This window comes from Cariama cristata, unplaced genomic scaffold, assembly GCF_000690535.1.
Source record: "Cariama cristata isolate BGI_N322 unplaced genomic scaffold, ASM69053v1 scaffold4173, whole genome shotgun sequence".
NCBI classification, from domain to species: domain Eukaryota; kingdom Metazoa; phylum Chordata; class Aves; order Cariamiformes; family Cariamidae; genus Cariama; species Cariama cristata.
This window is the reverse complement of record NW_009607661.1, coordinates 19413-30978: the sequence shown is the minus strand read 5'-3', so window position 1 is coordinate 30978 and position 11566 is coordinate 19413. Positions and strand designations below refer to the sequence as shown.

At 39.4% G+C, this 11566-nt stretch overlaps 1 protein-coding gene across 1 annotated transcript in view; it reads left to right on the top strand.

Annotated features, from left to right (window-relative positions):
- The window catches only part of LOC104159006 (histone deacetylase 5-like), a gene marked incomplete at its 5' end in the record, with an annotated part of 98561 nt that extends 90102 nt beyond the window's left edge, over positions 1–8459 (top strand). The window contains one exon of the mRNA XM_009696802.1: positions 7022–8459. Coding sequence (XP_009695104.1) covers positions 7022–7061 — 40 coding nt within the window. The remainder of the gene's footprint in view (positions 1–7021) is intronic.
- Positions 8460–11566: the final 3107 nt, after the last annotated feature.

Sequence of the window (11566 nt, the reverse complement as noted above, 5' to 3'; positions counted from 1 at the left end):
TGAATGTAAGGAGGAATATGGAATAAAAAATGGTCACCCTGAAGGTCTGATTTTGACTGTCCTCTGAGCTGTGGGGAGACCTGAGAGGACCTGTCTGCACTTTGAGCACGAGTAAAAGTCCAGCATGGGATCATAAATGCAGGGACTGATTGGACATTGCACACTCTCGTTTCATGCCAGTATAATTTCCTCCATTTCATGAAAAAATGCCATTCATTTCATAAGCACATACCTACACAAACCGCAGTAATGTAGTGATGAGTCCAACTTTGCTTTTTCACATTTGTTATGTTTGTTGTAATTAAGGACCAAGTATGCAATGCTCCTTCTCCAGCCCCTTTCTATGGCAAATGATGGGGCTGCGGGGACATGAGGAGTCATCTGGGCTCTCAAGCCCTCTTGATAAGGCCACTGTAGATGCTCCTCTCCTCCTCTCATTGTAGATGGGAGCCACCTTCTGAAGACCTGTTGCAAGCCTTTGCATTGAATATTTGTTTGGGAAAGTTGGTTGAGACAGTGGGATCAGAGCAGAAAGCGCCGTGGCTGACACGGCAGCCTGAAGAGTTCCTTCCTTATGCCAGGAGCCGATTTACTTTCTCTTAATTCCCACCGTGGTCAGCCAGGCTGATAATTCTGGCCTGCATCTCTAACCCTGTTTCACTGAATTGACGGTAGAGATCCTGTTGACTTCAGCTTTGGATGGTCAAGCCTCCAGATGAAGAAAGCGGCAGCAAGAGTCTCTTTGCGGGAAACTCTTGCCAGTTATGTTGGAGGATATATTGGTGTTTGGAGTGAGATGACTCACTTTAAACTCAGATTTTGGGTAAAGCAGCTCTTTTCCTGGCCAACTCATATCTGACTCATTTACCACTGATGAATAAAGGATAAAATGCTCCTGGCTAAGACCCATCTTAAGTATTTCTCTTTCTTTCTTCTCTCTTTCTTTCTTTTCTTCAAGTGACAGTACCGATTATTTTTTCATTTTATTTTCTCTGGCAGTTTAAATGAAGAAAACCGTGAAAAGCTGCTGCGCTTTTGGTGTTTTATTTTACCAAAGCACAACTCTGCATTTTAAGGTTGAATTGAAACTTGATTATAGACTTCAGAAGAGAACAGATATAGAAAAAAGAGTTTGTGGATAGGAAAGAAAACATGCATGATGCTAACACAGATTTAAATACAGATGCAATTAAAGGAATGGGCATGGCCTATAAAACATTTCTAAGTACCATAACTTTTGTGTGTTGATAACTGCTTATTTCCTCTGTGAGATACAGATTTAGCTGATTAAAATTTTGCTTTGGCCAGATATCCATTTCAGAAATTGTGCTATGAAAATATTCAATACAGTGCTGTCCCTGATACATTGGAGCTTCTGTATGTTTCTTCTTAAAATGGAAAAATAAAAGGGTGTGGAGGAAGATCTCTTGCACTTACTATTTTTACAGCAAATGGTAAATCTTGAGAATAACATTTATTAGAATTTGACTTTATGGCTCTCATTCAGCTGAGCATAGATTTTACTCAAATGGAAGTGAAAACAAAGTGTAATGTTTAGATATTACTCTTAGTGTTACAGAGCTACCAGTTGCCGTCTCAGGCACATTACATCATATTATATACATGATATTACATATTAGAGCAACTAGTTGGATCGTGGGGTACAGCTTGCCACTGTCTAGGGTCACTTGCTATGTTTGTCTATCAACTCATAAAGCTTCACTTAGCATTTCACTATTTGAGTATCCACCTCAGCTGTGCTGAGTAACCTGCACCGGCCTGGCCGTACCCCGCAGGATCTGCGATCACAGCCAGGCCCAGGAGCTGAAGAACAGCTTCTCCAGGTCAGGCCACAGCCTTATTTTGCCCACCTTCCTCTTGTCCCCCAGTGGCGGGTGTGTAAGGAAGAGAACCAGGAGCAGAGTCTGAGAGCCAGCCTTGCCCTGGTGAGTCAGTAGATCTCAACAGCTGTATCTGACCCATCATGTGTAAAAGCCTCCAGGATACCTATGCAGGCATAAACTTTTCAAAGTTTTTTTGAACCAACTTACACCTTTGGCACTCAGGTAGTGAACCCCACAGCTTCATCAGACATTGCGCTTCTTTTTCTTTGCTCTAAACTTACTCACCAATAAATTCACTGGGGAAATCCTACTTCTTGCATTGTGAGAAATAAAAGTGGCTCCTTTCTTACTCAGTCTCTGCTCCATGTCTGGTTTTAAAGGCTTCAGCTGTCTCAAGACTCTGTATTCCTCCTGGTACGGACATGATTTCTTACCTCGATTCTTGCCCCTCTCTGTGCCTTTTGTAACGTTCTTCAAGATGGAGTAAGAACTGCATGCAGGACTTCAAGTGTTGGGCACACTGTGGATTTACACAGTAGCTTAATCTTGGGGATTTTTTCTTGTTTCTCTTGCTCTTTGCTCTTCTACCATTAACTCCAAGCTCCACCATGTAGAAGCAGTTAAAGCTGTCCTTCTCCCTGTTTTGTGTATTAGTTTGTGTTTGTTTACCTTCTTTTCCACTCAGAAATGGTGTTATGGGCTTTAGAACTGACTAGTATCGGTAATTTGGCATCATCAATAAACATTATCACCTAAGTCCGCCAAGGCTTTTTGAGATGCTCTGGAGAATCCCTCTGTGGTGAAAATTCACCAATATTATTATCCATTTCCTACCTTTAATTAATTGTTAAGCTATGAAAGGACCCTCTCTCATAACCTCGGTTCCCCAAAGCATTTGGATAAAATTGTTGGAACACTTTCTTTGCACAGGGATATCACTTGGTCTGTCTTCCTTCATTTGCTTCAGAAACTTCTAATAAATTTGTAAAGCTTTCGTTCTTTGTAAGTATCAAGACACAACTCTTAACCAAATTACTATTACCTAAATGCCTACTAATTCTATCACTGATTATAGATGCTTCCAGTTTCCCCATACAGGCTTACTATATCTCCTGTAGTTTCCAAAAGGTGAATTGCATTTCTTACCTTCTCTACCTCTTGTGTGGATGCTGAGTTAAGCAGTAGAATATGCCCAATAATTATTTCTTTAGCAACATCGTAATTGCATTCCACTAGAACTCAGTGGACAAATATCGTCTGCTTTTAGCAATTTGGCAGTGTTTAATACATCAGTTTGTTCTAGTATGATTCAGTTTAAGATAGTTCATCTGCAAATAATAAAATCTCCCTGACACTTCTCTAGTGAACACAAATATAAGTAGTTCATTTTGCTTTTGCGGTCTACCTTCCTTGATGCTCCTTTTATACTTTGATCATTTCTTCTGATGTATTTTGAAAGATCTTTTTATAATTAGTTTTTATGCCTTTAACATATTGCTCTTCAGACTCTCCTTTGGCCTGCCTCATTGAGGGTTTACATTTAACTTGCCAGAATTTATAGTTTATTTAATTTGCCTTATTTGGACTTCCTCTTTTGAGACTATACGTGTAATTACCTTATTCTACTCTTAAACTATGATGTTTTGTAGTTTTAGTTCCTTTTTCTTTGATCCATAAAAAGTCCATTTTTACTAGGATGTTCACTTGCTCAGAATCTCTTATACAATGTCTTTAGACACTCTCCGATTCTTCTCCCTGGTATAGATATGTACTTCTTTCCCCAGCTCTCTGCTACCAGAGGATCACTTTTCAATTACAATGATCTTCCCTGAGACAGCTGAGTTAAATTAGGAACAGATTATGGCATAAAACAGCCGTACCATGCCAGAAAATCTGTCTTTTGTTCAGCAGCTTCTGTGACTTGGAAACGTACCTTGAATTTTTATTTTTATTTGTGTGATGATGTAGCTATGAGGAATCTCTGTAAGTCTAATTTAAAAAATGAGGTAAAAGAAACATTTACTTTTTTGGATCATGTACAGGGTTTATCTACATTCTTAAATACTAACTTTTTTTTTAAAGTATAGATATGAACTATTTTAAATAATATTATCATAAATAAAGTGATTGCCACCTATTCTCCACTGCCACAGACCAATACTTAAGATGTCACATGCTTTGCCAGATTTTATCCATACAGTAGGATTTTTGCCTCATCTATTTCTCTTGTTTTACAGTTTAAATGGAATCATTTTGTTGAGCGTTAACTGCAAAGAGACTACTTCATTCTGCCGTAGTGTGAATTGCACATACAAAGAGCTATAGGTGAGCCCTCTTTCCGGCACACCAAAATAAACAGAGCGAATGCAGGAGAGCTCTGCTTCTACGAGCTTGCAATTTAAATAAGCCATAGTGAAGCCTTAATGAAAAATCACAGTTGTGGTTCTACAATCATTACAGTCCCAATCAGTGTCTTTCTGAACCTGCTGACCACACGGAACCTGTCGGGATCAGACCGGAGCTCACAGCTACGTCTCTGAGGAACCAGTCAGAGCGTAGAACACAGGATGGGGGTTTTTGCCTGTTTTATGTTTTTTTGCCAACTTCTTGCCAGCTACAGCAAGACTGACCAAACTGATGTAACTAACAGTGACATAACTGAAGTAACATAAATTTGGCCTGTCAGACTCTGCCCTCTCGATTTTTTTTTTTTTGAGAACTTTAGATTTTGGCAGAATGGGTGTATATCGATTCACCGCTCAGTGTTATGGGACTACAATGTTTTTCTCTCTGTATTAAGAGCCCTTTACTGGCTTTCACACAAAACTCTGGCCTAATCTATTATCCCATAAAAATGTATGTTTTTAATGATAAGCCATTGGATAGATCCAGTGACTTCTCTGACACTAATAAAATGAAGTTAAAGCATACACATAAGTCTTCAAAAAAGAGAGTGGAGAAGGCTGTGAGTGTACTGACACTGAGAGACAACAGCTGGATTCACCAGGGCACCCTAACCCCCTCTCCTTTTCCAAAAAAGACCTTGCATCTGGCACTTGCATAAAAAAATTTCTGTTGGTGCTTAGGCTCCAGAATATCAACATATTGTTGGAATATATTAGAATGTAGCACTCAAGGTCAATCCTGGCACTCAGAAGCACCCTCATCAGTGAAAAACTGACTAGGACTAAAATCCTGAATAAGATCATCTCTGAATTCTACTATGGTCATGAGAATGTCAGTCCCAGAAGCCAAATGCATGTGAACAGACTGTTGCATGTGCTGCTTCCCTGATCCTTATAAATAACCCAAACCCCCATTTTCACTTCCAGAGGTTTTCCAGAGCTCCACTCCTTCCTGCTCTGCCAATCTCCAGCTGAGATCTATTGATAACTATTTCTTCTCATTCACTTACAGCAGAACCTAAAAACTGAACTGTTATCTGCTTCCAAATTATCCTCTTTCCAGACAGACCCATAAGGTCCTGGATATTAACAAGGACTTATTGCACTTTTGTGTTATGCGAGAGGACATACAGGTCTTCCAAAAGAGGCTGGAGAAAGTGGAAGCATGTGGTCAGCACATCAGCAACATACCCCACACCATCAGTATGAATTCCTCGCATGGTCCATGATCCTTTATCACACTGCATGGTCCTTTATCACACCTGAGGACCTCAGCAGCAGGCTGGGCTCCATCCCACCCTGGCTGCCACCGTGCGGTCTCTGCTGCAAACCAGAACAATGCAAGAGGGGAAAAAGAGGGAATGCTGCAGGGCTTCACCTCGCCTAGCTGGAACAAGGGAGCTGTAGCAGTTACTGCACATAGGAAACATTCTCCACCCTGTAGTGAGGAACAAAAGATTTGAAATTTATAGATTAATAACCTTTTAGGGTCAATAACCCTTTGGAAAGTGATTAGTCTGAAAAGCATCTTCTTCATATATCATTCATCTGACATATTTTTCAACATACCCACTGTGATCATTCCAAATCATAAAGAAATAACCTGTACAAAATCGTTTAAAGACACACTGCTGAATTTTTCATTGGGAAGGACTATAATAAACTCCAGATTCATTTAAAATTCTCTGGCTTCCTTGCTGAATAAACTACCAAAGCCCATGCAAGCCCCCATTAATTGCTTTATTTTTCCATGGGATCTCATGAGTTTGTACTTTCTGAGGGATATTTTACTGAAACTGGTTATTATACTGGCTTACAAGATTTAACTGGTAAATGTCTCACTTATTCATTTGCATTTATGTTTTACTCTCCCCTCATTTCAAAATTGCTTGAAGTGACTGTTTTTAAGGAGGTCCTAAGCTCATTTGTCATATGGTATTCTGCCAGACTGAGGTGGAAACAGTTTATGTCCAAATTCTTATGCCTTTCAATAGTAAGGTCTCACTGTGGTCTCAGAAGCTTCCCATTTTATAACTGCCAGCATAATCCTCAGGTGTGGTAGCTTGTCAGATACAAGGAATTATGACATTCTGTGCCAACTCAGGATATGTCCCCGTTGTTTTAAAGATCTCATCTTGCCTAAACTGAATATTTCCCAGAGGTTTTCAAATAAAAGATAAACATATAATCTGATTTGAAATTATTAATAGATGCCTTCTCTGTGACAGTGATCTGCTGACTGAGTTCAGAATTTGGCCTCAGAAGTTGCAGGCAGGCCGGCAGGCAGGCAATGCATTTATGAAAGCACAGAACCAAAACTCAGAGGGCTGAAGAAGAACCCCAGAACAAACACTGCTAACCACTTCACTACCAGTGAACTATTTTGCTTTAACTGTATGGGCCCACTTGAAAAAATAAATGCATGTATTTTTAGCTGCGAAAGCTTGTAAAATAAAAGTATCATAGCTATTTTTTTCATGAAATTATTTGACTGTTGATACAAAGCATGTACATTTCTGGACAAAAAGTTATAAAATATTCTGACATATTTTAATATAAACAGGAACATTTTCAGTGATTGCTTGGATCTAAAATGTTTTTCCACTTGACATTTGTTTATACTTCCTAGGAAAGAAACTCTATTTATGGATAACTGAATAACACAAATAAACATCAGAGAGAGCTGAAAAATCAGCTTTGATTATGCATGAAAACCTACAATGTCATTGTGTACTCTTGTGCCGTATTCTGATTGCCTGTTTATTTTTACAGAGCTGCTGGCGAGCCCATGGAAGAAGAGCCAGCCTTGTGAAGTGCCAAGTCCTCCCTGATATTTCCTGTGGGTGACATCATTGTGTATCCCCCCCCCAGCACCCTCAGACATGTCTTGTCTGCTGCTTGGGTGGCACAGATCAGATGGAACATAAACACCGGGCACAAAACTCTGAATAGCAGCTTCACTTGTTCTTTGGATGGACTTGAAAGGGCCCTAAAGATTCCTTAAATGCAACCGCTACAAATCTAGAGTTACAGTAAAAATGGGCTTTGGAGAAAGAGCCTAGAGCATGCTTTTTATATGCTGTTTGACCCACTCACCAACATAAATTGTGAAATAGAGTATTACAAAATTCTACATGATAGATTATAGATATGAGAATTGCAACAGACAGCAAAATACTCGGTAAACTCCATGAATCACTTTCTGACGCTTTTTACTGGGTAATTTTTTTCATACTGTGTTAAATTGTTAATAGAATTTGTTTTCTTTGCTCTGTGTAATGAAAAAAACCCCAAACCCCTACCTTTATCTTACACGCTATTTTTTAACCCCCTCTAATGAGTTCTTAGCTGAATAAGTGAAAGGTGTGTAAATTATGATGAGGGATTTTAGCTAAAGGGAAAACGCTTCTTATTGTACTATAAATCCCCCAAAGTACTGTGCTTGGTGGTGCTTTATTTTCTTTTCTCTTTTCCCAGCCAGCACTCCCCATTTCATGTAACCTTTTCTATCATAAAAACACATTCACAATTCTCTAAAATGAGCGATCTCTGCCTTTAAAAAAAAGTGCTGTACCCTCCATAGTTGACAGTAGCTCTCACCATATGCGCAGCAGAGATCAAGTAGTCTCTGAAAAATGGATGGCTTTTCGAATGTGTTTTTAGTTTGTTCTGAAATGTTTCTGCATTCTGACTCAGACAGCAACGATCTTCAGTAACTGCGTGCAGCTCATCTGAAGCTCAGGTGTTTCTATGGAGATTGTGTCGGGGGTGTTTTTTACAGGCCATCATGTGAATACGAACTGCTTCTTTTATGTAGTCCTGCACCAAGAGAACTGATGTTGCTTAAGAAGCTTCAAAGGGTTTAGGCTTTACTTTAGATCCCCAAAGTGCAGCAAAATCTCCCTGCAATGTGACTTTAGCTGTCTAATTCCATGTTTGAGAACGTAACATAGAGTTGTGCCTTTAGCTGATAATGAACGCTTAAACTGTTACACGTGTTGCCTTACCGTCAGAGAAAGAGATAGGGCAGGTATGTAAGACTACTTCAAATGAACGAAACTCTGCTACAGCAACTTTTATTTCGTTTACAACTTTCTCACCTAATGAACCCTGGGAGATACCTTGAAGTATTAATCTTGCAGTATTTGATACCTCGCTCAGCTTTTAAAAGCAAGTGATGTTCATTTTTATATATTTTCCAAACTCAAAAGATATATTAAAGCCATAAGTGAGGACTGTCATGCTTTTTATTCTGAAATCTGAAAGGAACCTTAATTAAAACAAGATTTTGGGGAAGGCCATGATATGAAAGATATGGAACAATATGGTTTCAGTTATAGGCAGACTCAAACCTGTAAATCAAAGATGAAAGATTTCACTCAAATAGAATTATATAATTCTCTTTTGTTATGCAGTCAGACTATATCTTTCATGCATTTGGGTTTGTTTACGATTAGCATTTTAATTTTAAAGACTTTTATTACTTACACAAAAGCTCTCTGCTACAAGTTAGAAATTTGAGGCATGCTTTGAAAAGGGAAATCTAAAAAAAGGAATGTCATTTTCTATAATGTGAAGTAAACTTTTATTCTGAAAATCTTACTCCAAAATCGATGTCTGCCCCTCAGAAAGTGAAATAAAATTCTACCCCCCATATACAAGCCAAAATCATGCTCATTTTAGTAATGTAAAGAGTCCCAGCAGGCTAAATTAACTCCTGGTGTAAGCCACCTTGCCTGACTTTGAGCTGTTCTGAAGGGGTTGTTCACATGACTAAAGCAATCAGAGTTCATCTTGCATTTTCAGCAGGCTTGGGATGGCAGTCTTACTTGCCATTTACTGCAATTTTCTTGTGGTCATCAAAGAAATTTCCCTTCGAGGAAACTAAGGACCATAGATGATGAGTTGGTAATTTGTAGAGCGTTTCACATTTTGAAATAATGGCTGCAAAATTTTAATTGAGTGCATAGTAAGATCGTTTTAAATTTAACCCCACAAATGCAAAATCTGCTTGTGTCTTTAGCTTGCAAGAAACTGAATATCAATTGCAGCCTGAAATGTAAGTTACAAACTTTACCAATTAAAGTCTATATTCTGGGGTGGAAATCAGCTAAAGCTGTCCTTTGTGGCTGGAAATGCTTTTAAAATGACAGAATAATTTGAATAAACCACATTATAAACTCACACTTGTGCATTTGTATAGACATACTCCCAGACAGTCATCTAGACATGCCGTTGGTTAAAGTTAGGATCATTTGGATAAGCAAATGTGCAAATAAACTGCACACAGATTGTGTCCAGAACTCTGTTCTCACTGAACTCAATAGCAAAATCCTCTTTGATTTCAATGGGAGATGAATCAGGCCCTGCTTTTTTTTTTTTTCCTTTAAGTCCAGAACACCATTACTTTTTGATTATGTCATTACAAGGCACCGTACAGCCCTCTGGGAAATGATTGAGGCTTATGGTGAATATCAACACTTCCTTCAAAGCAGACCTGGGCTTTCTGAGAGGGCAGTTTCACTTGCTGCTGTTTTCTTCTCACAGTATTTTTTACTACCATCAATAGCTCCCCATGGATTACAGTTAAAATATCTCCCAGCAATTTTAGACATACTTCCAGGGAAATATTCACATAGACACTCTTAAAAATGCCCAATTTTAGCTGGATTCAACAACAAATTCCAAGAATTTCGGAGACACGCACGAATTCAATGTTTCTCCATTTCTAATGTCCAAATTCAGAGGCTCAGGAGCTGTTTTTCAAGAAATGTCACGGTCTTATGTCTCCCATGGACCTCAGCTGAGGCTACGGAGATTGACGCCTCTGAAAATTAAGTCCCGGATATTTCAAGCTGACTGCCAAAATACTTACATCTGAAGCTTAAATTACTTCTAAAACTGAGCTGAAATGCATAAATGAGATGGGGTAAATGGCAGTTTCTCTGTGTGATTCCATGGAGAAGGTGAAGCTGAGGAGGTGGCAGAGAGCCCTCGGAGCCCAGGTGCCCCTCTGCCTGGTGCTGGTGGCAGGGGGGCTGCAGGCAGGTGGGTGGGAGGATGCCCCCCAGCACTGCCACCCCAGGCTGCCACTGCTGCGAGCAGCAAACCTGTGCCTCGCAGGGCAAGCGTCCAGGAGTTTGCACTTTGCCTCTGGACCAAGGTGTCCCTAAGCCACCAACCTCCAGAATGAGAGATGCCTCAACAGCAAGTACTGCTAACATGCTTGATCCAGTTCATATTCTTCACTAGTGTTAGGGACCAAATGCTAAGTACAGTGGGGCTTTTCTTGTATTATTAGATCATTTAATATTTTTCTTGTACTCTTAGGTCCTTAAATTCATAGTAGAAAATGAAAACTAAAAATAGATATGACTCAGGTTATCAAGAAAATAATGATTTTTATCCAGCTTAGTGCTTTTGCTTGTGCTGGAGTGGGAACAATGATGAACAGTAAATCTCAGAACTGCTAAAACCTAAGAGCATCTTCTTGCATATCAGTTTTGGACTCTGTGTGCAGGAATTATCTATGTGCTCATTTGGCTTCAATGTGATCTGCAGCAGTGAAGTGCTTGATTATATTTTTGATATAGAATTTTTCAGGCAACATTCCTAGCAAGTTATCAAAGTTCATGGAAATTTTGCCAGTGTAAATATGACAGAATTAGTCTGTTTTTAAATTATGTACCTTCCTACTTTTACTTTCAGTGAAAATGAAGTAACTAATTTCAGGCAACTGAATCTGAGGAAAATAAAATCATTAAGCTATCTTAAATAATTATCATAAAAGAAAAAGAAAATATAAACAGATGTTTTGCAAACAAAGATGGCTATTTCTTTCCTTTGCAAAAAAAGGCAACAACATGGTGCCAGCTGAATAAAAGTGGCAAAATGAATCCCTCTTCAGAGTATGTGGTATTTGAGTTGGTGTCTTAGCTAAGTGCAGCCTCCCTAAAAATCTGAGAGTCGTAACCGGAGATGAAATGTTAGAAAGGTTTTGCTGCAGCCAACACCAGAGTTCCTGTAGAGAACAAGAATGCAGAGACTGACTAATTTGTGTAGACAGACAGCAGGACACTTTCAGGGCAATGTGTCTGGGACAAAGAATTAGAGGGAACTTTTCCAAAGGCAGTGATGACTCTGAGGCAACTAACTCTATTAGCTTGCAGCGGCAAGGAGGTGCTCAGCAAGCATGTATTCTTTGGGAAGTGCCCCCTCTGTCCCACATGCATGCAGACACGAACCTCGCTGTACCATTTTTTGTCCTAAGCACCAGCAGCCAGGTGTGCTGCCCTGATGTGTGTGCTGTGCATTTAC